At 49.5% G+C, this 24,512-nt stretch overlaps 9 protein-coding genes across 9 annotated transcripts; 6 read left to right on the plus strand and 3 right to left on the minus strand.

The window, feature by feature from the left end:
- Nucleotides 1-226: 226 nt before the first annotated feature.
- LY89DRAFT_651494 (putative UPF0676 protein) lies at nucleotides 227-1,747 on the minus strand. Its single transcript, XM_018212161.1, has one exon. It carries the CDS (start codon nucleotides 1,476-1,478, stop codon nucleotides 306-308), a length of 1,173 nt encoding a protein of 390 aa, XP_018067687.1. The 5' UTR covers nucleotides 1,479-1,747; the 3' UTR covers nucleotides 227-305.
- Nucleotides 1,748-2,487: 740 nt separating this feature from the next.
- Nucleotides 2,488-4,138, plus strand: LY89DRAFT_651496 (MFS general substrate transporter; the record flags this gene model as incomplete). The annotated part of the gene is made up of 2 exons (XM_018212162.1): nucleotides 2,488-3,106; nucleotides 3,156-4,138. 2 exons carry the CDS (start codon nucleotides 2,488-2,490, stop codon nucleotides 4,136-4,138), a joined length of 1,602 nt encoding a protein of 533 aa, XP_018067688.1.
- A 1,320-nt stretch (nucleotides 4,139-5,458) lies between these two features.
- Nucleotides 5,459-7,620, plus strand: LY89DRAFT_651501 (vacuolar ATP synthase subunit B). The gene is made up of 7 exons (XM_018212163.1): nucleotides 5,459-5,629; nucleotides 5,686-5,770; nucleotides 5,827-5,846; nucleotides 5,899-5,934; nucleotides 5,991-6,152; nucleotides 6,200-6,525; nucleotides 6,573-7,620. Exons 1-7 carry the CDS (start codon nucleotides 5,531-5,533, stop codon nucleotides 7,396-7,398), a joined length of 1,554 nt encoding a protein of 517 aa, XP_018067689.1. The 5' UTR covers nucleotides 5,459-5,530; the 3' UTR covers nucleotides 7,399-7,620.
- Nucleotides 7,621-9,106: 1,486 nt separating this feature from the next.
- On the plus strand, nucleotides 9,107-11,212 carry LY89DRAFT_721369 (galactose mutarotase-like protein). The gene is made up of 6 exons (XM_018218639.1): nucleotides 9,107-9,770; nucleotides 9,824-10,095; nucleotides 10,158-10,285; nucleotides 10,338-10,405; nucleotides 10,455-10,695; nucleotides 10,750-11,212. Exons 1-6 carry the CDS (start codon nucleotides 9,585-9,587, stop codon nucleotides 11,142-11,144), a joined length of 1,290 nt encoding a protein of 429 aa, XP_018067690.1. The 5' UTR covers nucleotides 9,107-9,584; the 3' UTR covers nucleotides 11,145-11,212.
- A 504-nt stretch (nucleotides 11,213-11,716) lies between these two features.
- Nucleotides 11,717-13,226, minus strand: LY89DRAFT_737314 (uncharacterized protein; the record flags this gene model as incomplete). Its single annotated transcript, XM_018220240.1, has 6 exons — nucleotides 11,717-11,791; nucleotides 11,848-12,453; nucleotides 12,507-12,730; nucleotides 12,791-12,863; nucleotides 12,920-13,038; nucleotides 13,088-13,226. The coding sequence occupies 6 exons, from the start codon at nucleotides 13,224-13,226 to the stop codon at nucleotides 11,717-11,719; spliced, it is 1,236 nt and encodes a 411-aa protein (XP_018067691.1).
- A 17-nt stretch (nucleotides 13,227-13,243) lies between these two features.
- On the plus strand, nucleotides 13,244-15,394 carry LY89DRAFT_157277 (uncharacterized protein). The gene is made up of 6 exons (XM_018205462.1): nucleotides 13,244-14,062; nucleotides 14,109-14,275; nucleotides 14,323-14,732; nucleotides 14,899-15,166; nucleotides 15,215-15,294; nucleotides 15,347-15,394. The coding sequence occupies exons 1-6, from the start codon at nucleotides 13,509-13,511 to the stop codon at nucleotides 15,347-15,349; spliced, it is 1,482 nt and encodes a 493-aa protein (XP_018067692.1). The 5' UTR covers nucleotides 13,244-13,508; the 3' UTR covers nucleotides 15,350-15,394.
- A 44-nt stretch (nucleotides 15,395-15,438) lies between these two features.
- Nucleotides 15,439-18,012, minus strand: LY89DRAFT_709173 (uncharacterized protein; the record flags this gene model as incomplete). Its single annotated transcript, XM_018217739.1, has 2 exons — nucleotides 16,588-18,012; nucleotides 15,439-15,522 (listed from the first exon to the last, which is right to left on the minus strand). The coding sequence occupies exons 1-2, from the start codon at nucleotides 17,644-17,646 to the stop codon at nucleotides 15,439-15,441; spliced, it is 1,143 nt and encodes a 380-aa protein (XP_018067693.1). The 5' UTR covers nucleotides 17,647-18,012.
- A 175-nt stretch (nucleotides 18,013-18,187) lies between these two features.
- Nucleotides 18,188-21,847, plus strand: LY89DRAFT_157321 (UDP-Glycosyltransferase/glycogen phosphorylase). Its single transcript, XM_018205463.1, has 6 exons — nucleotides 18,188-19,290; nucleotides 19,370-19,540; nucleotides 19,666-19,779; nucleotides 19,832-20,593; nucleotides 20,646-21,142; nucleotides 21,214-21,847. The coding sequence occupies exons 1-6, from the start codon at nucleotides 18,557-18,559 to the stop codon at nucleotides 21,672-21,674; spliced, it is 2,739 nt and encodes a 912-aa protein (XP_018067694.1). The 5' UTR covers nucleotides 18,188-18,556; the 3' UTR covers nucleotides 21,675-21,847.
- A 222-nt stretch (nucleotides 21,848-22,069) lies between these two features.
- Nucleotides 22,070-24,238, plus strand: LY89DRAFT_622188 (cytochrome P450). The gene is made up of 3 exons (XM_018210963.1): nucleotides 22,070-22,120; nucleotides 22,365-22,681; nucleotides 22,727-24,238. Exons 2-3 carry the CDS (start codon nucleotides 22,473-22,475, stop codon nucleotides 24,117-24,119), a joined length of 1,602 nt encoding a protein of 533 aa, XP_018067695.1. The 5' UTR covers nucleotides 22,070-22,120; nucleotides 22,365-22,472; the 3' UTR covers nucleotides 24,120-24,238.
- Nucleotides 24,239-24,512: the final 274 nt, after the last annotated feature.

The following is a 24,512-nucleotide window of genomic DNA, read 5'->3' on the forward strand; positions in this document are numbered from 1 at the left end:
TTCTCCAGCTTTAAATAAGGCATGATGAACCAGCGGGAATCATCTCAGAGTCCACAAGGAATGTGATTCAGTCGTTTTGATATGAATGCTTTTCATTGAGTCGAACATCCCAGTCACCAAAGTTTCTGTCCATCAACTGAGTGTATCACTTACGTGGCTCACATAAGAAGTCAACGGCGGAAAGCAAGTGCTTAATGGATTTAGATACATTCATCTAATACAGACTGGTGACTATCATACGTCCACCCATTGTCTCAACCAACCGACAGTCACTATAGCCATTCCTCGCTCTTTTTGACTCAGATTTAAGCCTTATATTTACGATCTCTGAATCCCGCGAGAACCTCCACAGTACCATCTCCAGCTTCAGCCCATCGCTTAGCAGCTATCTCAGGATTCAGTTGCAATGTCTGCTTCGCCTTAACCCATTCTTCCATCGTCACAGGCTTCTCAAATCTCGGCTTCACTCCCGCTTTCTGCAACACAGGCGAATCTAAAATAGGATTCAAAACAGTCTCGTTATGCGGTCTTGCAAAATACAACAGTCCGGTCCTGTCATAAGCCCATTGATCTCTTGGCGGAGTCACGACCCGATGGACGGAGCTCTTCAGCCAGCCTCCAGTGAGATGCGATATGGTGTCTGCAAGGTTGACGGTGATTGTCCCTGGTTGAGCAGACACCCAAGTCCAGTTTCCATCCTCACCAAGGATTTGAAGTCCTGCGATGGGCTGACGGAAGAGTAGAGTTACGGTTCCGAGATCGGTGTGTCCATTGTTAAGCCCACCACCACTGGCCTCCCACTGCTCCTCAGTGCGCTTGCGGTAAAGCATGTAACGGAAGTGATCCTCAGACTTCTTCTCATAGCTGTGCTGGTTTACAAGGTAGTCCTCATCAGGGAGCTGAAGAATGATAGCGAAAAGACGAAGAAGTGGAAGAACAACATTGTTATGTAGTGTCTTCGAGAAGTGCTCGATCTCGGGCAAGTGGGCCTTGAGAAGATCAGGCTGTCCATATTCGCCCTCAAAGTCCTTGGTGAACTTTGGAATGTTGTAGATCTCAACATTGTCAAAGCCCCGGTGATCGAGTCGGCGACCATTACGTCTCCAGCCATTGTAATCTGCTGCGGCATAGTTGCATTCGTATTTGGCTTTCTTGTCAACGGGTAAAGCGAAGAAGTGTTTTGCAAGTGTGAATTGGTCATCTACTTCTTCTTGTGATAGACCATAGTTTTTCACATAGAAGAAGCCGACGTGGTGTACTGCGTGCTCAAGTTGCTTGGCGAGTCGCTCCTTGCCGCCTTCTCGGTTGTAGTCTTCGAGGTCCAAAGTCACGAGCTCAGCCCAGTTGAGCTTCTCTTCTGTTTCGGGAGGGTGTACATAGCGTTCGAGTTTGCTGTAGTCGTACGGCTGAGGATCTACAGGTGCCTTGTCGGCAATAGTGGTTGAAGCCAATTTCTCAGTGATAGTGGTAGTGGCCATTGTGAACTTGACAACTCCTTAGTCCTTGAAAGTCACCACTTCAATTGACCAGCAGCTTCTGAGACTTTTGTCTCCTCTTTGTTGTCGTGAAAGTGTTACTTATCAAGATGTGGGGTTATATATTTTGCGTCATACCCATCCCACATTTCACCATTTGAGTACCCCTCATCGGCCAAGCCTAGGAAGGAGATATGCCCGTTAACAACGTAGCATACTTACACAAGCTTTGATTCTAAGTTCTCCTCATGCGCCGATATTCAATGAAATCGTTATCAGATTTGATCTGCAGTTTACGCCATTTTCGCGTGCTATTCGCCATCTCGGCTTAGTTGCCTATTGGGCACCGCGCCTCCATGTGATATCTGCGAGTTTCATTATAGTTTTGTATAACCGCATTTCCCCTTCTGGGTGTTCCAATAAACGGTTACCGGCAAAGAATCTTACATGGCATAAGCATCAAAGATGTAACTGGACCTGCGGGCTGAACTAGCGGTCTTCACGTGGACGGCGATTGTCGCACCAGCTTCATGTCCTGCATGCTCCTCCTGTAGGAGCCGTAAAGTATTAGGATAAGGTTCTGATGCCGGTTTAGTCGTCTGCAAGCGAACGAGGGGCAATGAAAAAAGGGGGGCGGATTACCATTTCCAATATATTTCCGAGCCCCCACACAGCTTCTATGGGTCTGTCTATCTCCCGCCCCTTCTGCAAAGTTGCCCGATGCTAACTTCAGCAGTGAGTTGGAGAGCAATACTAGGGGCGCGGATAAGTGTGGCTTCTCAATCTGTGGGTCACAACGGAATGGCTGCCAAAACTGGGACTATGGTGACAGAGAAACTTCGATTGCGCAATGTGATTACGGTCCTGAGAGAAGAAAGCTTTCTTCAACTTCGTCGCTAAGGCTTTTCTTCAAAATAATCTACTTCTCATGTTGACCAATGTGTATAAAGTGAGGAGGCGAACGGTTTCGTGTTGATTGCCATAATCAGCTCTTCACATCTCCCGATTAGCAATGGCAGAAATCCCGGAGGCCACTTCATTCACACCACCAGCAGTTTCTAATGATGAAAAACATCAACTGTCATTTCAAGGACATTCAAATCCCAAAGATCAAGACAGTTCTCGCTCCTCTCAACTGACCAACTCTCCCAAGTCCTGGGAGAAATCTGGGTTCAAAGCCAAGTCCCACCGAACATGGCGCAACATCCAAAGATACATCTGGGACGACCCCGACAAGCCCGCCGTAGAAAAGAAGTTCCTGCTCAAACTGGACTTCTTCCTGCTATCGTACACATGTCTCGGTTATTTCTGCAAGAATCTCGACCAGGCGAATATCAGCAACGCGTATGTCTCTGGCATGAAAGAAGCATTACATATGGGTGGAAATGAGTTGACGTACATGAGTAACGTCTTCACGGCTGGTTATGTGGTCGGTCAGCTGCCTGCTGTTATTCTAGCAACGAAAATTCGACCGAGTATCCTGGTCTCGACTCTGGAGATTTTGTGGGCCGTGTTTACTTTTTGTTGTGCGGCTGTGAAGACGGTACCACAGCTTTATGCGCTGAGATTTCTGGTCGGATTGTGTGAGGGAGCCTTCTTCCCAGTTATCATATATGTTATTAGCTCATGGTGTACGTCCTTTCTACCTACATTCTCCCGCCCAAACACTGACAACCACAGATACCAAAGTCGAGCGTGGAAAGCGCGTTACACTGTTCTACTCCACTGCAACCATGGCCGGTATGTTCAGCGGATATCTCCAAGCCGGAGCATACAAAGGTCTCAACGGCAAACTTGGCCACGAAGGCTGGCAATGGCTCTACATAATCTGCGGCATCATCTCTCTACCCGTTGGTATCATCGGCTACTTCTTCAACCCAGATTTCCCCGAGAATACGCGAGCCTTCTACCTCTCTCCGTCCGAAACCGAGCTCGCTCGACAACGTCTCCTGCGAGATGGCTACAAACCACTCGGCGCATCGGCTTGGGATAGGAAGAAGATCTTCCGCATCATGGCACAATGGCAATTTTGGGTGCTACCTCTAGGCTACTTCTTCGTCCAGAGCAGTTTCCCGAATGCACAGCCTGCGTTTGCGCTCTACTTGAAAGCAACAGGACGCTCAGTCTACGAAATCAACGTCTGGCCCACTGGTCAAGCGGCTGTTGGAGTCGTGGTTCAGATCGCAGCAGGAATGCTGTCCGATTCTCCGCTCTTGAACGGTCGCCGATGGCAAGCCATTACGTTTATGCAAGCAGGTACCTTCATTGGTGCAATCATCATCGTGGTATGGAACGTCCCCGAAGGCGCGCGCTTTTTCGCCTACTATATATCGTACATGTGTGCTGGCGTGCCGGGGATCTATTACTCGTGGTTCCCTGAGTTGATGCCGCATGATCATGAGATGAGAGGGTTCTTAACTGCGTTCATCAATATCGCGAGTTATGTGAATCAGATCTGGGTTGCGGATGCGGTTTGGAGGACCGTGGAGGCACCGAGGTTCAGGCCAGGGTTTATCTTTGCGAGTGTAACGGGGGTTTGTCTTGTGGTGTTGAGTCTGGGGTTGCATTTTCTTGAGAAGAGAGATGTTAAGAAAAGAGCAGTTGTGGAAAGTGAAGCGGGGAGAGTGGATGTCGAGTCGCCGTTGGAAAGTGAAAAGCTTTAAGATGTCTACTTCAAAGAGCGAGGAGCCAAGGACTCGCTAATTTCCAATGAGCCATAAATCTAGCCAAAAAGTGCTTGAACGCACCTCTCGATATTTTGTCTTTACGTGTCCGCGTCGCCAAGAATGAGATCTACCACTTGTGTCGCAAGCGTGGAGATACAATCAGACCATAAATTTGGCATGAGATCATCTAGAACTCATTGCAAAATGGGACTTTTAGTACTCATATGGGTGAATCGAGCGGAAGAATTTTGATTGCTGTTTTCACCTAGGTACAGCAATTCCGACCACCGGCCACAGGCAGATTGAGCGAGAAAATGGGGGAGATGAAGAAGTTGTGGAGAAGGCAAAGCTAAGAGAGGAGAATGCATTCAAGAATATTAATATCTCGCCTAAGTATACATAGAAGCCTTGGATAATTGAAAAGCTTGTGGAAGAGGGCGATGGAGCTAGAACGTGATTGGTCCTGGCAAAATACACTTCTACATATTTCCTGTCCGATGCAATTCTACTACAAGGACCAAAGTAGCTTCTTGCTGCATACGTATCACTCATTTTAGAGAGTAGAGGGCAAGAACAACTTTGACTGAGATTGAGATCGATATGTAAGAGTATATGGAGACGTGAGACAAGTATGTTTCATTTATGCAGCAACATGATCGACTTGGGAATCAAATGCAAGCGTTGCAACCCCAAAGGCAGCACAATTTTTGCTGTTCCTTTTCCATTTTCCGACGAAGGGTAGAAAACATTGCAAATACCTCGGCTTCTTTGGAGCATGGAACCATAGACTTCTACACAAATGTTCCGATTGACGAGCGAGTAGCCAAATGTAGCAAATCAGGATTAGATGATAGGATAGCAGATTTCCAGGGGATCAACATGCCCTTAATTGCGCAGCTGTGGTATAGAATTCATGGTAGAACCTTACGGGAGGAGTATGAAAGGTTCCCCATATGCATGGGACATGAAGACTATTCCATATATCCAGCAGGAGTAGGACACTGGTTGATGTTCGACTACCATCAGGACTGTTGTTATGCAGGATTTCGCATTTACTATCCTACAAGTCACAGTGCCCTAGAGAAAAGATCAGTAGTAATGTTCTGAGAAAATATGATTCTGAGTGTCCGGTACCAGGTCGGACATCATAAACGAGGTTGATGTCTCAAGTAATGCCAAGGCCTGTCATCGTCTGATTGGCCGGATTATCGCTTATCGCGCCTTCCAGCTAAGCTCTGCTCTCACAAGCTCCACCAAAAGCAACGAAAGGAAAGCTCCAACCTCCCACGACTTCTGTGAGTTCTTCCCCAACAACACCTCACAGCTTGCCAACTGCGAGCTCGAAAGCTTGAGCTCTCTGCGACTCAACCCTCGACCGTACCCGCAGCCATGGGAGATCCACGAGAATCGTCATCGTACAGCATCACACCTCGAATCCGATACAATACCATCGGAGGTGTCAACGGTCCCTTGGTTATCTTGGAGAATGTGAGTTGGGTCAATGCTATACTCGAGCTCTAGAAGCAGTTCTGATATCTGCCAAGGTCAAATTCCCTCGATACAATGAGATTGTTACCTTGACTCTGCCAGATGGCACTGAGAGGTCTGGGCAAGTGCTAGAAGCCAGAGGTCAGTACAGATTTCGTGCGACGCCAATTGAGCTGTGCTAATTTCTTCTACTACAGGTGATAGAGCTGTTGTCCAGGTAGAACGATACCATCTTCAGGGTCTGTCAACCCAAGCTCACACTGGAATAGGTTTTCGAAGGTACTTCAGGCATCGATGTTAAGAAGGTATAGCTCTTCTCTTGGTAGAGACATGCTAGCTCTATCGCTGATTCTCTTTGCAGTCCAAGGTCGAATTCACGGGGCAGAGCTTGAAGCTCGGTGTGTCGGAAGACATGCTGGGTCGTATCTTTGACGGTTCAGGAAGAGCAATCGACAAGGGACCCAAGGTCCTTGCAGAGGATTACCTAGACATCAACGGAAGCCCCATCAACCCATATTCTCGAGTACGTGCCTGGCAGACTCTCAGCATGCACAATACTGATATGCTTAGGTTTACCCCGAAGAAATGATCGCGACGGGTATTTCTGCCATCGATACTATGAACTCCATCGCTCGTGGACAGAAGATTCCTATCTTTTCCGCTTCCGGTCTGCCACACAACGAAATCGCTGCCCAGATTTGTCGACAGGCTGGTTTGGTCCAAAAGCAAGGCGTAACGAACAAGGGTACACACGATGGACACGAGGAGAATTTCTCGATTGTTTTCGCTGCTATGGGTGTCAACTTGGAAACAGCTCGATTCTTCACCAAAGATTTCGAGCAGAACGGTAGTCTGGAGCGTGTAACGCTCTTTCTCAACTTGGCTAACGATCCTACGTGAGTGTTTGTTCATCCGCTGAGGTGATTATACTAACATTGAGTAGTATCGAGCGTATCATTACCCCGCGTCTCGCGCTCACTACTGCAGAATACTATGCCTACCAGCTTGAGAAGCACGTTCTGGTTATTCTTACCGATTTGACTGCTTACTGCGATGCTCTTCGAGAAGTCTCAGCTGCTCGCGAGGAAGTGCCAGGTCGACGTGGTTATCCAGGTTACATGTACACGGATTTGTCCACGATTTACGAGCGTGCTGGTCGTGTGCAGGGAAGAAACGGCTCAATTACTCAAATCCCGATTTTGACCATGCCCAACGAAGATATTACACATCCCATCCCGGATTTGACTGGCTACATCACGGAAGGACAAATTTACATCGATCGCCAACTGGACAATCGTGGTATCTACCCACCCATCAACGTTCTGCCATCGCTGTCTCGTCTCATGAAGTCTGCCATTGGTGAAAAGCACACCCGAAAGGATCACGGTGATGTCTCCAACCAGCTCTACGCAAAGTACGCCATTGGTCGTGACGCAGCGTCCATGAAGGCTGTCGTCGGCGAGGAAGCGTTGTCCTCGGAAGACAAACTCTCGTTGGAATTCTTGGAGAAATTCGAGCGCACTTTTATTGCGCAAGGCATGTACGAGTCGAGAACTATCTACGAGTCCCTCGACCAAGCATGGAGCTTGCTGCGTATCTACCCAAAGGAGCTGCTGAATCGTATTCCACAAAAAATCCTTGCCGAGTTCTATCAACGATCTGCTGCTGATCGCAAGGGCAAAGGAAAGGGCAACAAGGACACAAAGGATAACAGTGAGGATGCCAAGGCGAATGGAAATGGACAGGAGGAGAACTTGATTGATGCATGAGTTTGGGGTATGAGGGTATTGATGATTGTTTGGTGTGATTGCATGTCGATATTTCACAGAGCCGCGCCGTTGCTTTCCATTGAAGCGCATGTAAGTCTTTCGCAGAGGTTGGAGCAACAGGGCTAGAATGTATGACTTAAGAATTTGGCCCGGTCTCCGGTGCATTTGGAATGTTCTTGACGTGACCGACATTCATAGCTTCGGAAGAGGAACCGAATCTGGGACCACTCTTGACCACGGAACATCTTAACACTCGCTGTGTATTTCCCCGTGGAAGTACCCCTCTATGCACGCATGCAGTGCCTGCGTCGCTTATGTATGCAAATCCAACGTCCACACCCTACATGTTGGATAATCCAAGGACAAAATGTGCAGAAATTGTTGGGTACAATATAACATTTTGCACCATATTGAGTCTACCAAGACTTCTCCCCAGCCCAAAGGAATGCAGCGATGCAAGGCCCAACAAATCCGCCTTTTGCCGTGAGAAATTGAATACGCAATATAGGACATGGGCATCTGCTCGGGTCAAATGACAGTCCTCGAACCTTGCATGCAGCAACACTTCACCAACTGGGTGACACCTCGCACGACAGGCGCACCAGTAATAGGACCCGGAAGAACCGAGATGCTACTGCAAAGAAGCTTGAATTGGAAGCTTGGAAGCTTAAGCCAGTGCAACGTTCACGTGAGGTTCACGACCCCGCACGAACAGGCATCAGCAAACTGGGGCTCCTCATCATGTCCTTTGTCCCTGGTCAGCACCGGGTGTTGGACTTATGATGGGAACCTTACACTCTCTATCAATTCAAACCTCTTTCACCCGAGTCGAATCTACAGTTAATAACCCATGTAAGGGATAGGTTACTAAAATCGAGAAAACTCCTGACAATCATTACCTCACACCTCAAATTATCCTCACAATCAATTAGCATGCATTATAGCTCTTGAAATAATACACGCTCAACTTCAAATACAACTCCTCACCAACTCGACTTTTCTTTAAGCTCACATTAACCGTGTCCCACTGCCCTTTGGTCGTGGTCTGGTGAATTGTTCAATGCACAGACTACTCCCTCCGAGAGTATCACTGATTGATATGTAACACGGAGTGACTTGTGACAACGCTTAAAAGCTTGCGGGTATTTATTAAAATGTGGTAGTAGCTTATATCTCTCGTTGAATTTTTAGCGTTGTCGCAAGTCACTCCGTGTTACATATCAATCAGTAACACAGGAAGTAACTTGTGCGCAGCGTAAAGGCCACTCCCAAAGGTCAGAGGGACACGGTTAACGATTTTACAACGGCGTATATTCTTTTCCTTTGAAAATAGTAAGTAAGTTTACAAATACAAAGGATTTACGAGTAAAAATACCAAACTAAAATATAATTTATATAAAGCTACAATACTCCTCAATGCATAGAAGCAATTGAAATTAATAGACTAAACAAGACTCTTAACTTGAGCTAACACTATAGAATCAAAGACCAACAGAAATTAATATAAAAACAAAAAATAAATTGGAATGGCAAGAAATGGAGCACGTGGCAAGGAAAGAGTAGCTTGGGGGTAGGTGTTGGACCTCCTTCACCCCAGTCGAATCCACACCGGCACTATTCACTAACCTGGCGCTGACGGGGATTATTCGCACCAGCCACAAACGCGCCAATCAAGCCTCCCGCTTTCAACGACATTTATTGCGACGTTCCATGGATTGCTCGGGGAACCTTTACGTGAACCAGTGTCAATTTCTTCGTGCCTGGCTATCGCTCGCGACGGACTGTCGCTAACAGGCAGAGGTACCCCATGAACAGCAAAAGAATCGGAGTAGCCGGCTCGGAAGAAGAAAAAGCTGGGGTTGGTTGGGGTTGGGGTTGTTGGTCGAGGGATAGAACATTTTTCCCCGCTCGTGGACGGATCTCTCTCACGGAGCTAATTGCTGCAAACATCCAGGATCAGCTGGTTCTTTCCTCACGTCAAGCCTCTCCGTCTGGTTTCCCAATCTCCCAGCCCTCAGGGGACATTGCATCCTTGGTTCCTTGGCATGAGATGGGATGAGCTCACTTGGTATAAAGCTTCGAGCTACCCCTCCTTCGCTCATTCTTCCTCCGAGCAGTTGCGACCCAGCTTTTTATCTGGTGTGAGAAACTCAATTGACCGTTCTTGAGCTTAACGGACCTTCGCGATGCGTTCTTCGATTGTAGCAGCAATTGCTTTGAGCATTTCTCCTGCTCTGGCAGGTTTGATGCCACGCCAGATTCCAGGTGAAGTTCTTACTGGAACCGTGGGCAACGACACCATTGCGGGCGATTCTTGTGGTCCTAATCCAGATGGCAAATACACTATCTATGGAACCAACATAAGGGCAAATGTAAGCCAACCTCCTCGAGAACTTCTCACTTTTTATTCTGACAGGAGGCAAAGTTCATCCCGTACGGCGCATCGATCTCTAATCTCTTCCTGAACGACACATCTGGAATCGAGCGAGACGTCGTGGGTGGCTTCGACAACGCAAGCTATTACTCCATTGATAGACAACATCCTCACTTCGGAGGGATACCGGGCAGATACGCAAACCGGATCAAGAATTCTACTTTCGAGATCGATGGGACGACCTATCATGTTTTGCCGAATGAGAATCCAACCCCGGAGGCGCCGCTGGGAGCTGATACTTTGCATGGTGGACCGGATGGATGGTTTGTGCTTCCTTCTCTTTGATTGGTACACTCGTTGTGGACAGGAACTAACTTTTTGGTAGGGACTGGAGAAATTGGACAGTGGTTGCGCACACCATGGACAGCATCACATTCAGCTTGACAGACCCAGACGGAATGGAAGGATTCCCAGGTGAAGTAGTAGCCTATGTTACATACACTCTTGGAAATAGTCAGTAGCCCATCCTCTTGATTCGGCCTGGGACATCACTAAATGTGCGCAGTGACCTGGGACTTCAAGATGGTAGCCATCGCCACGACAAAGAAGACACCAATCATGCTTTCATCTCATGTATGTATCATCTGTTCTTAAGAACTGCAACATACTGATAGCTTCGCAGACTTACTGGAACCTCGATGGATTCGCCAACAACGAAACAGCGCTTGCATTGAACCACTCCCTCTGGCTACCATATGGAGGCCAACGAGTCGGCGCAGACAACATCCTCATCCCCACTGGCGACATCCTCGCTAATCAACAAGGTGGATTGAACGATTTCTGGAGCACACCTAAGCAGATTGGTGCTAACTTCACGAACCCTGATCTAAACGGAAACTGCGGGTTCAACTGCACCGGTTATGGTACGTTTATTCCCCTCTCAAACAGGAAAGAGCAGCTATTGATGTAATGAACAGATACATGCTACCTCACGAACCGCGACCAACTCGGACCCTACGACTGGCGCGAAAAGGGCCCCGTAGCGCGCCTCCGCTCCGCCTGGTCCGGCATCCAAGTCGACGTCTTCACAGACCAAGAAGCGTTCCAGATCTACTCGTGTGGCGGCCAGAACGGCTCCATGGCGTTGAAGGAAACACAAGGGCTGTTCAATGTCTCGGATCGACCGCGCACGATTCCGCAATATGGCTGTATTGTGATGGAGGTTGAGGATTGGATTGATGGGATTAATCAGCCGGAGTGGGGCCGCAAGCAGATCTTTGGGCCAGGCGATGAGCCGTATGTCTTGCAGGCCAGTTATCAATTCAGTTTGAATAGTACGGCGGTTGGGTTGTTGGGAGTGGGCAGCGGGTAGAGAGGGTGGCAATGTTGTAGAGGAGTGAATTCCATGACTCCAAGTAATCAATTCAACTTGATCTGTGCATCTCTTTCTTGTTAGGTGACTGTATAGGAAGCAGTAAGTTTCGACCCTTCCAAGAGAAGACTCGAGTGGATATTAGAGTTCACGTGCTTGAATGAAGAAGATGGGACATGAATGATGGTCGGAAAGATTGAGTATGGACATAGGCCACCTTTATTCCCTTATGGCCTGAGGTTAAGATTCAGATCCAGAAGCTGAACCACCTGGGCACCTGCAGCTTCAGGTAGTTTGATAGCACGTGCTAGTCTAGTCTGTTTATGGCACTAGCATAGGTCGCTAAACTCACATCAAGTCGTCGGACATCACTGTCTCACAAGATTTCACCTACGAGTTTGGACACAATGCTTTGTATACATGTCCTTTCAAAAGTAGAGTCTGAGTTGATTCACATTCTACCTCCTATGGATGCGCCAACACAAAAGAGACTGGATTCCATGGACCACCTACGCACCAAATCAAAATGCGACTCTATGAGAACGCCGTCGTGATACACTTGAATCGTCGAATTAGACAACAGCAATTCCGGGTCGACCATCAACTTTAACATCGGTGTCCTTGAAATTCATAGCCAACATTCTCACCTATTACAACCTGTCAGCCATCCTCCAGAATTTCAGGGAAAACGATCATAACTTACGATAACCCAAGCCTTCGCAACCTCTTCCAGGTCGGCGTTCACGAACGCCTCTCCAATCGGTCCATAGTCGCTATGCGTAACAGCGGCATCAAGTTCCCCCTTCATCTTCTGAAGTTGTCGATCCTGCTCACCAAAGGTGCGTTCCAGCGCCTGCAAAGCAGTAATGGCTCCATTCATCTTCCCAATAATGCCGCTCAGCAAAGCAATCACCGATCCAACCACCTTGACGCTTTCTACAAGCCCAGCCATATCGGTATTGTTTTGCTGGATATCTTTCTCAGCTCGCTCGTAGGCTTCTTTAGCAGCTACCGCCTTCGCGCCGTAAACGCCCGCTATGGCGCCAGCGGTGAGCGTGCCGATGGGCCAGATCCACGCATAGCTGACTGAGGTGGATGCTACGATTGTGGCATGCTTCCATTCTGCATATTCACGATTGTAGTCTTTCAGAAGCTCTTGTCCTCTCTCAATGGCTGTTTTCATATCAGCGCCGAGAAGGTCGACGAGTGGCTTGTACGTTTTGCCGTCTGGTTGGAGAACGCCTTTGCCGTGGAATTTGTCGTCAATGACATCGACCAGTGCCTTGTCGTTTGTAGTTTCAGTACGAAGCTGAAAGTTTAGCAAGTGACTAAACTAGAGAGCTTGAACCCAAGCATGCATACCTGTATCATTGCATTCAGAAGATCGATTATGGCAGCGTGGACCTTTGCGGATTCTGTGTTCAATGTTACAACACACAGCGCAATAATCTTTGTCGATTTTTGTTTCTGGGCGTCAGTCGAGTCTTCTTTGACGAGCACGGCAAGCGAGTCTCGCATCATACCCTTTCCATTGATGTATCTGGCGAAGAGGTCACAATAAGTAACGATTTGGTTAGTGACCAGCACTTTTCGGCAATTAGTCTTCGTTCGGATTTAATCTAGTTTTGTTTAAAATCGCGACTCACCGAACTTGCTGAGATGATTGTTGACGAAATTGCTCGTGTGGCCGTAGATGGCAATCCCTGCCGTGAGAAGCTCCTAGGAGAGTTTAATACCAAGATCATAGACAGACAGAAAATTTTACTGAAACCTACTTTCAAGATGAGAGGATCCTTCTGTGCGAGCTTGATGGTATTGGTTGGTGGATATTGAATGTCAAACGACGCCTGGTTCTGGGGGAAAGTAATTCCCTCGGAAACGTAGAGTTTCAGATCTGTACTGCATTAGAGAATCTTCGGTGCTTGAAAAGGAAAATTACGGACCATAGTAGGATTTCTGTTTGAGGATGAAGCCCTGAGCTTCATGATTCTCGTCGTCGGTTAGTGTGTAGACTAAGGTGTTTGATGCTTCAAGGAGAGCCGCCTTGATGATCGCCTCTAGATCTTCGGTGCTCGTTGCCATGATTTGTGTTTGATTCGATTTCAACAAGGAACTGAAAATGACGAAGGTTGCGTGGTACCAATTTCTGCTGCGAAATATATAGATATCGCCAGAGATCTGCAGGAACATTCCTCAGATTCATTCCCACACGCATTCCAGCAGATCAATACTTCCTGTAGTTGGTTTCCATGCCGAAACGAACATATGAGGGCAACGAAATTCCTGGAATTTTTGTTCTCATTTATTCATGGTCACACTTGACTGAGAGAAACAACAAAGAGCATCAAGGAGCAATCGTTAACCATGAGTCTCTATCAGCTTCTAGATACCCGCCTGCGCTTTTACGATGACTCCGAAGAGCTTGTCCGGAAGACCGAAAGTTTTGGCTCGACTTTGTTGATGAGAGCACCAGAAATCAACCTCGCCAATGCCCTCTCCTTGCTAACGGTCGACCAACTGAATAGTATTACGATTGAAGTTTACGCCGATGTGATCGCCCTTGGAGATCTAGTATTACCGCCGTCATGCAGCTCTGTTTTGCTTGTTGCTCGAGTTATACAGACATCGAATCCCGTGCCCAAATTCAAGATCTCGAGACTGCCATTCCTGCTTCGAGTTTATACTCTCGCTCGAGGTATCAATCTAATTCTCGATCTGGAGACATCGAGAGGGATCACCAGCAGTCAAATCGAGTTTCCGAAAGACTCTTGGGGGTCAGGTCTATCTCTTGCTTTCAACGAGCCAATCAAGTATTATGTCAACCTCGATCGCCTCGACGGATTCAGGAGCTTGAGTGTTGTTGATCAGTTGACTGATGATGGTGTTCTTTCCTCTGTCTGGCTGCAGTTGAGAAATAAGTAGGCTGTCCGCTTACACTTGCAGACTCAAGCTCACAATTTTCAGTCATCTGCCAAGACTTCTGCAATATCAAATCCTTCTGGCATCTTCGATGACTGCTTCGAACCCGAGCGTAGCTTACGATATGGTGTATTTCGTCCTCGCAGCTACAGCGCAGCAGCCCAAAGGATTTCTCATCCGTAGCCAAGCATTTTCCATGGCCGCATACCTGAGTATGTCCCAACAACAACACACTCGGGGCGTACTAACTTTACCAAAGTCGCGAACACCAACGACCAAACCTCCCGCTACGTCCCCCGCATCGACCTCAGCACCGCCGAAATAGTTCTCAACAAGCGGCTCGACGCTGCCCAAGCCTTCGAGACTGCATTCATAACCTTCCAAGGCCAACAGGACGTCAGTGCGAACTTCACATCCATCGCTTCCACAACACTAGATAAAGCAATCGATGCCCAAGCTCAGTACAATTTTCTGGCGGACTTAGCGGAGTCGAGATACAACTCGGCGTTGGCAGCGTTGAAGCGAGCGGAGAATAATTTTCAGAGTCTGCAGACAAGTCTTGTTCCGCTGCAGGAGGCGTTCAAGAAGGGGATTGAGAAGTGGAAGAAGGAGCAGACGTTGAAGGCTGTTGGGGATGCGCTTTTGGCTGTTGTGGCGGTGGTGGGCTCGGTAAGTGTGTTTTCATACTCGATTGATATATCATTGTTTATACGAGGCTTAGAGCGAGGTGCTTGTTCGATCAACAATAGTGAGGGTCAAGCGATGCCAATTGCAGATTTGTCAAGGCACAGCTCGGACCTGGCTATATCATTTTTATATCTGACTTGTAAACTAGATCGCCGCAGCAGTCGTCGTCCCGCCCGCAGGAGCAGCAGGTCTAGCCGCAGCTGGTGCAGCGGTTCCTGCAGCCATTTCAGGGGCATCTTCTCTTGCTGGTACTATCAAGAAGATAGCAGATCTCATAACCAAGCTGAAAGACCTCTTCACCAAAATCGGACCCATCCTTGATACAGTTTATAAACTAGTAAAAGGGATTGAAAAGCTGGTTCAAACCCTTTCAGCAATCTCGCCTGGAGACGATGCGGCCAATTTATCTCTGCCAGGTTTGTTTGATCTTGAATACTAAGTTGATCATTGCTGACATGTAATAGCTTCCATGGGCGACGACGCCATCAATCTTTCCGCAGACTGGGACGCATTCGACGTCCAAGTCCAAGCATTAATGGACCCCGTAAGTCACCAACATACCCTCGACACCTACCACTAATCACACCACCAGGTAGTAGCAGAAAACATCGACGGCGCCTCCGAATACAAAGTGGCCCTCACAACCATGGTCATCCGCGCCAAAGCCACCTTCGCCGCCCAACAAGCCCTAACCACCACCTCGGACTCCTACATCACGACGCTCACCTACCGCCACACCACCACCCTTGAAGTGTCCCGTCTGCGCCTCGCGCTCCAACACGTCAAAGGCTCCCCGGAGATCCTTCGCATATTGAAAATCTCTATGCTGGAACAGCTGATTGTCATCCGTGCCTGGATGATGCTCGATTTCGAACAGTATATTGCTGCGTATGGCTGGTTTACGTTGAGTGAGAGACCGCCGATTGAATTGCATCCGCTAAAGGAGATCCCGCGGTTGCTGGCGGATGCGGTGACGTTGCAGGGCGTGGTGAGGAATCCGGGGTTTGTGGCGCAGGATAAGATTTTTGCGTTCTCTTCGGAGCAGGACGGGAGTCCGTTTCTGTATCCCTCCGCAGATTGGCTGCAGGATTTGAGGCGCGAGAGGGTGGTTGCGTTTACGGTTGATATCAACCACAAAGCGTTCGTCAGCTGGTCGAGGATTCGGTTGAAGCGCTTTAGACTTTTCTTGGATGGGGCGGGGATGGGGACCGCGGGCAGTGTGGCGCTGAATGTTAGTTTCGAGGAGGGGATGAGGGATCGGGCGTTGGAGAGGGGGAGGGGGGAGATAGTGAGGTTTGTGACGGGTAGGACGGTGCTGGGGTTTGAGTATGTGCCGGGAGAGGTGGGTGGAATGGGACCAGGAGGAGAGAGTATTTTGATGGATGGCGAGTTGAGTCGTGCGCAGCCTTTCTTTACGCCGAGTCCGTTTCGGAATTGGGTCGTCAGGGTCGGGGATGGGGTTGATGTGGAGGGGGTGGAGGGTTTAAGGATGGAGTTGCTGTGTGAGGTTTCTTTTCCCTTGTAGGTGGGATGTTAGGGGTGATGGAGGTGGGTTTGAGGAGTTAAGGAGATGCGGTATGAAAGGTTGATATGAATTTGGATATTCGTATTACTGATTGTCTCCGGCTCAGTTCCTATATTGTCTTCTGTCCAAGAAATTTGTACGGCAATACACAAACCTCTCAGATTTCTTAGATCTTGGGGTAGGACGCACTTGATATTGGACTAAACGGGAGTTTGAGCGTATTGAGTTGATATCGTCTCATACTGGAACCTGAACCTAATGGCTTGACAATTAACATTCAAAATTCTAGCTAGACTCAGACTCCTTCTCTACCTCAACAATCTTCACAGCCGGCCCCTCAATCTTCTTGACCTTCCGTCCCTCCCACCACATCATCAACCCCGCCATCAAACTCACACCACACCCCAACCCAATAAACGTCCCCGTCGACCACGTCGGTCGATTAAAACGATTAAACCCCCACATCATCGCCGCCAACACCGCTTGGAAAAGCGTATTCCAAACCATCATCCAAACCACAAACGCCAGCTTCCACATCCTCGTCGCCGGCGCATACTCCCCCGTAAACGTGACCCCCCTCTCCTCTCCCCCCTCCCCATCAAAATACCACGCCGGCGGGCGAAACCACGCCTTATTCTGCTCCGCTAACCTCTTCATCGCATACCGATTCCGCATCCGCCTCGCCCGGATCAACCAATACAGATCCCGGAACCGCCACGGCGCCAGCCCGAAGCCCGTTACGCAGAACAACGCATTCAGGATCTGGCTATCGATCTCGATCCATTTCTTCCTCGGAGAATTCAGCGCGTCTTTGCTGGGGTGGTTCATAGCTGGCGCGGCGCCCAGTAGGACGAAGAATAGCATCGCGCCCCAGGCTACGATGTTCAGTCCGTAGATCGTCATCAGGAATCCCGTAGGCGAGGAGACGAAGCGCCATGCGGCTTTGAACCCGTTTCCCAGCGTTTCTTTCCAATTATGTTTCTCCTCCGTCTCAGCCTGTTGTGCCAACGTCTGTCTCCTTTGTGGTGGCCCCGTGCCCGTGCCCTGCTTCTCCAGATCCTCGGGCTGGACGACCTGCGTCGCTGTCGCTGTCGCTGTCCTGGTGAGCGAGAGGACCGGGATCCCGCCCTCGTCTTTCATCACCGTGCGAGCGGAATGGCCGTGTTCGTTGAACTCGATGTTTTCGCCGCCAGCGAGGGGTTCGCGGAGTTCGGTCAGGGTCGGGGCATAGGCGATGGCTGTCCCGGTCGCTGCCCACATTCCGGGTTGGGGGTTGAAGTTCAGGATCGCATCGGCGGCTGTGATGGAGGCTTTGCGCAGGCGGCCTGTGACTGTGGTGGTGGTGGTGGTGGTGGTTTCGGGTTCGGGCATTGTGAGGATGGTGGGTGAGTTGCCAATGTGTGGAAGTCAATTTAAAAGACAGTGATTGCCATACACTTCAAAGGCTTCTTCAGAGCACAATTGATGATTCGAGTACACTTGTACTATTCAACAGAAAGAGAGGACGAGCAGATAAGCATCTTGACGTCCGCTCTGGACCATCATTAGTGCCTAGCACCACAACGACGGCGTCAACACTAAATTGACGGACGGCACTCACATGCAACAACGATATCGCGAAGAACGGCTGCATCATCGCGCCGATATATGCACGAGAGACCGAGACGGACAGAGACTTCCAAACCCCTCGGCCGACCGGTTTTTGAGTCTCCGGTAATGTTGGTGAAAGAAGAGAAGAGAAAAAGCCACAACGGAAAAAGAATCTTGACGACCATGACCATGACCATGACGCTTCACAGTCTCGGCACGCTCGGTGATTCCCCAGTGCCGTGAAGCGAGACGAGAGCGGCCGTAAGGTTAAGGTGTGCTAGGGGCGCTAGCGTTGCACAGTAATCAATATTGCAGCAGGACCCGAGTAAGCAACAACCAGCACCAGAAATCGATGCGGCTTTTTGTGCTTTCCGGGGATTTGGGAGGGAAGTCGCCCTATGATGTAGAGCAGTGGCGTACACGCAGGGTCAGGGTCTTTAAATTAAGCTCCTGGCCTTTGTTACGCTTAGTGTGCCTGCGAGTCCAGTCAGCAAACGCCGCGAGACGACTATAATCTGAAGCTCTTTCTTTATTACTCGTTGAAGGAAGGAAGGAAGGAAGGAAGGAAGAAAAGTCTTGTCCTCGTGCTCAAGTGAAGCAAGCTTCTTCTCCACTTCTCCTTCTCCTTCTCCGTTTATTTTTGTTTTGATTTATTTACTTTCTCCTCGCTGTTGCATCTGTCCTGGAAGCAATGGCCACCACCCAAGAAGAAAACCTCAGCGGCTTCAGAAACTCCAACGAGCACTTCACCGCCGAAGCACGCATCAACACAGACGGCCGCATCAACATCCACGTCACAGACAAAGCCCTCAAACTAACCAAATACCTCGCCAAGCGCGCCAAATACTCGCACGGCCAAGCGCCCCTCGGCCAGGACCTGACGCCCAATAACCGCGAGTACGAGAATAATTTCCAGGCCGTGCTGGGCAAGTATAAGGATGCCCCGAAACTGAACATCGCCATCCATATCGTGGGCTCGAGGGGCGATGTTCAGCCCTTTATTGCGGTTGCGAAGGAGTTGATGAGGCCGCCGTATGGGCATCGGGTGAGGATTTGTACGCATCCGGTGTTCAAGGCATTTGTGGAGGAGAATGGGATTGAGTTCTTTTCCATCGGAGGGGATCCTGCGACGTTGATGGCGTACATGGTTAAGAATCCGGGCCTGATGCCAGGGATGGAGAGTTTGAAAGCGGGAGATGTGGGAAAGCGACGTGCTGATATCGCGGAGATTTTGGAGGGCTGTTGGAGGGGGTGTATTGAGCCTGGGGATGGGATGCTGGGGTCGAAGAAGTCTTCTTCGACGATGAGTCGGGAGGAGGAGACGGATCGGTTGTTTATTGCTGATGCGATTATTGCGAATCCACCGAGTTATGGGCATATTCATTGTGCGGAGAAGTTGGGGATTCCGTTGCATATGATGTTCACGTAAGTGCAGTTTTCTGAGTTTCTGGTATTGGGGCTCGACTTTCGATTACCAAATGTTCGCCGTTAAAATGGATACCAGACAACGGGCTTCTTGTTCTGTCAGGACGAACATGCTAACATTATTCAGCATGCCATGGAGCCCAACTCAATATTTTCCACATCCACTTGCTTCTCTCGACCGAAACGAAGCAGACCCCAACTTCGCTAATTACATATCTTATACCATGATGGAACTTCTTGCATGGCAAGGGTAAGTGTACTTTACTTTTCAGAATCCAGCCAGATGTCTGGTTCCCAAATCCGACATTCTGGGGAGGAGAATGTCTGATCTGGGGATAATTCGCGTTCTAAATGCAAGTACTAACAATCGAATAGACTTGGGGATGTCATCAATGGTTTCCGAGTCAAGACTCTTCATCTCGATCCTATCAGTCCGCTTTGGGGTCACATGCTCCTCTCTAGAATGAAAGTCCCTTTTACCTACGCATGGTAACCGACCACTCCTCCCAGCATCCACATTTCAAAACACTAAATTTCCCAGGTCCCCAGCACTAATCCCTAAACCCCCAGACTGGGGATCCCACATCAACATCAGCGGTTTCGCCTTCCTAAACCAGGCCTCAACCTACACCCCACCAGAAGACCTCCTCACCTTTCTCAAAGCCGGCCCACCACCCGTCTACATCGGCTTCGGATCCATCGTCGTCGACGACCCTAACAAACTCACCAAAATGATCTTCGGCGCCGTCAAAAGAGCCGGAGTACGAGCCCTCGTGTCCAAAGGCTGGGGTGGCCTTGGTGACGGCGATGTCCCAGAAGGAGTTTTCTTGCTCGGAAACGTGCCTCATGATTGGCTCTTTAACTACGTCTCCGCCGTTGTCCATCATGGAGGAGCTGGTACGACGGCTATCGGTATTGCAATGGGCAAACCGACCGTTGTCGTCCCTTTCTTTGGAGACCAGCCATTCTGGGGAGCTATGATTCATAGAGCCGGCGCGGGACCAGAGCCCGTTCCCTTCAAGAAGATGACGGAAGAGAACCTTGCTCATGCCATCGTCACGGCTCTAGGTCCAGATGTCCAGACATCCGTCAAGCAGATGAGCGAACAGATCGCACAAGAAAACGGAGCGAAGACTGCAGCTGAATCTTTTCACCAGGCCGTGAATCTAGATACGATGCGTTGTCTCATGCGGCCTGATCACGTTGCCGTATGGCGCGTAAAAGGAACAAACATCAGACTAGGTATCATGGCTGCTGCTGTTTTACTCGACGCCCAGATCGTGCGTCTGCCGAATTTGAAACTGTACTTCCCTCTCTCCTTTTCTAAGCGAACCCATCTGATTAACACCCCACAGAATTCGCCACCGAGACTGGTACGTCGACGAAGGAGCCGGCGACCCCATCCAAGGCTTCCTCGCCGTCGCCTCAGGAACAGTAACCAACTCCCTCACCCTGATATTCGACTACAGCCGCTCCCTCTCCCGCACCGTGCACCGGCCCCCCACTCCCCCCAAGATCGAGACCGACTCCTCCTCCTTATCGGACCCGCGCCCGCTCGCCCTCCGCACCAACTCCCTCGAATACGTACCAACCCGCAACCCCGTCCAAAAAGCCGCGCACTTCTCGCCCGAACACCTCGACTACGTGGCGCTAAAAATGGCGTCCAAGACCCTGAAATCCACAACGGACAAACAGAAGAACAAACGCACGTATAGCTGGAGTCCCGCGCAAAGACAGGTCAGTTTGCTGCATCATGGGAGTAGTAAACAGGTGCATTACCATGGGCGGTTACACGATGCCAGTGTCGAGACGGGACATTTCGCTTATGCTATGGGTGCCACTGCTTTACGAGGTACTCCCCTCTCCCTTTCCCCCTCTTCTTCCTGAAACAAAGAAAGAAAAGCTAACAAAAACGAACACCAGTCCCTGTAGCGTTCTTCTACAACCTCGCCAACGGCTTCCACAACGCGCCCTCCTTCTTCCTCTCCGACCCCACCGTCCGCCGCCGCGACAACATCACGGGCTTCGGTTCCGGCCTCAAAGTCGCCTCCAAAGAAGTCCTCTACGGCACCCTGGACTCTTTTACCGGTCTCATCACGCTGCCTGTCCGCGGCGCGAAGAAATCGGGCCCCTGGGGCTTCGTCAAGGGCGTCGGGAAGGGCGTCGCCGCGTTCCCGATGAAGATCACGGCTGCGGCGCTGGGGATCCCCGGGTATGGGTTGAAGGGGCTGGAGAAGCAGTTGGAGAAGAGGTATAGTCGGGGATTGAAGGCGGGGTTGTTGGTTGTTAGGATTAAGCAGGGGATTGTGGCGTTTGAGAGGAGTAGTGAGGCGGAGAGGGAGGAGGTGAGGAGGAGGTGGAGGGAGTTGGAGGGTGCGTCTTAGATTGTTGGTTGGGGGGCAAGTGGTGTTTGGATTTTGGGATTGGGAGTTGTAGGGATACCTTGTTGGTTTTCTGGGTGATTTAGTGTGTTGTTATGGATATAATGGATCTTTGATAGTCAATCTCTGCTTGTTACTTCCAACTAGTTAAAAAAGAGTGGTTAATCATAACCCGCGAAAAAGTTTTGTTGCACATCGCAAGTGTTGCTCAAAAGTGTTTGGGTATCACACAACCAGGGTAGTCCATCCAGAAAGTGTGGAAGACTTGAATGATAGTTGCAGTTACGGTCGACCAATCAGAAGGCAGGGACCTTTAGCGCGGGTTCTTGTTGTGAATGGATTTAGTCGATATGACTTTCATGTTGACTAATCCCTTGGTAAAGACGAAAGTGCTTCGTTTAAGAAAGTACTTTTTCGACATACAATTAGTTTTATACAAGATTACCTAGGTACGTACGAAGCTTAGAATTGCATTATATTCCAGGTTGCATTTCTCGATTTTGGTGTTAATCATGTGAGCTTCATAACGGGAAGTATTGGGGAATGTGTCCTGGAAGTCTGATTCATTCCTGTATTTAGCCATAGCAGCAATTTGAGTTGGATCTTGATCAACCGTTGTCATTGCAGGATTCGTTGTTCGGGGGGTTGTTGGTGTTGGATCCCGGTCGTTGCTGACACACGTGATCGTACTAGGACGCCCAATATAGACCTCTAATAACAACACCAACGATGCTCACAGGAATATAACTTCTCATCGATTCTCTGAGTCGGGCAGGGCTCAATACGCTTAAGTTCTCAGCAATGGCTTTGAATCTGAGCTGGATTTGGAATGGAGAGCCTAGCTACCTCTACATCGCCCTGGTCCTTTTCGCAGCCGGGGCTCTAACCTGGCTCTTCAGCTCTCCAAAGTCCGATCCTCGAGAACCGCCAATTCTAAGGCCCAGGATACCTATCATTGGCCATCTTCTGGGGCTAGCGATAGACCAGGCTGAATATCTGCAAAAATTAAGGTTGTCGGCATCCCAAATTCATATCACGTGCTAACCCCTTTTCAGCGCCAGAACAACTCATCCAATCTTCACCCTGCGTATCTTCTCAGGCAGAATCTACGTTATCAACTCTCCTACACTGGTACAAGCTGTCTACAAGGCACCAAAATCTTTCTCCTTCGATCCAATCTTCGTTGATGCCTCAAAGAGTATCTTTGGATTGAGCGACGAGCATATGGCAATCATCACGAAACGAGATCCCGATGCTGACCCTGCAGATGGATTCCCTCTTTCAAGAGCCACGCAAGCGGTTATGCATGCCACAATGGCTACTGGTCGACCACTCCTCGAGATGAATGCACGTGCTCTGAACACTTTTGCACGTTTCTTGGACACTATTGAGGGATCAAAATCCGTCAAGCTCTATTCGTGGCTCTTCCACACGTTTACTGTAGCGACAGCTGAAGCATTATACGGTCCTAACAACCCAATCTCCCTTAACCGAAAACTCGTCACATCGCTGCTGGATTTCGAAGCTGCCATCGGACTCTTGTACCTGAACGTCCTGCCCAGCATCACCGCTTCAAAAGGCTACCAAGCACGAACCCTCTTTGCCACAGAATTCAAAAAGTACTACGACACCGGCCGCGACAAAGACGCAGCAGCCATCATCCAAGGCCGAAAACGAGTCCTCACCGGCGGCGGCTACAGCACAGACGACCTAGCCTCCTTCGACATCGGCATGCTCGTCGCATCAACCATGAACAGCAACCCGGCCCTCTTCTGGCTCCTCATCCACATCTACTCCACCCCCTCCCTCCTCTCCTCCATCCGCGCCGAGATCCAAAACATCACTACCCTGAAAGGAGCCAACCGGACAGCCGAGATCAACATCAGCGCCCTCAACACCCAGTGTCCGCTGCTCGTTTCAACTTGGCAGGAAACGCTCAGGATCACAGACGCCACGGTCAGTTCCCGCGTCGTCGTCAACGATACGTTGCTCGATGACACCTATCTCCTGAAAAAGGGAGCGGTCATCCAAATGGCCTGCGGACCAATGCATACTTCCCGCTCGATCTGGGGCGAAGACAGCACCTCCTTCAACGCAGCCCGCTTCACGAAGTTCAACGAAGATCACCTCGATAAAAGTACCAGGAAACTAAGGAAACAGGGCTTCGTCCCGTTTGGAGGCGGCACGGTGCTTTGTCCGGGGCGGTATTTCGCGAGTACGGAGATCATGGGGGTAGTGGCGACGGTGGTGTTGGGGTATGATATCGTGGGGAAGGATGGGGGGAAATTGGTGGTCCCGAGCGTGAAGAAGCAGAAGATGAGTGTGCAGGTTAAGCAGCCGGAAAGCGATGTGGAGGTTGTGATTACGAGGAGGAGGGAGTGGGAGGGGGTGAGGTGGGGGTTTGATGTTGGGGCTGGGGCAGAGGAGCAGGATTTGTTTTTGGGGTGATGAGTATGTAGTAAGTGAGTGTTAATGGAGTGTTAATTTGGAGTTGAGATACCTTATATTTGAGTCGAATGTTTGTTTTCTGTTAGCGTTGGCATTATTATGTATTTGTTGAATTTGAGTCTTAATGAAAGCCCATTAAATCGTAACTTTACCTATATAATCTCAGACCACAATTTTGCCTACCAAATTCCATTTCCATCTTTGAACCTGAGCAATCGCTGCTTTAGCCTGAGCAGAACCGAGAGCTTTATGGCGACCAATGAATAATGTATCATTATCAATTACTACGAAGCAACTAATGTGCTTTTGCCACTTGTCATCGATTAGTGGATGGCTTGTGGCACCATGTCTCACACGAACGCCCTGCATCTGCAGTGTCCAGGCAACAGAGTC

This window comes from Mollisia scopiformis (assembly GCF_001500285.1).
Source record: "Mollisia scopiformis unplaced genomic scaffold LY89scaffold_19, whole genome shotgun sequence".
Classification (NCBI taxonomy): domain Eukaryota; kingdom Fungi; phylum Ascomycota; class Leotiomycetes; order Helotiales; family Mollisiaceae; genus Mollisia; species Mollisia scopiformis.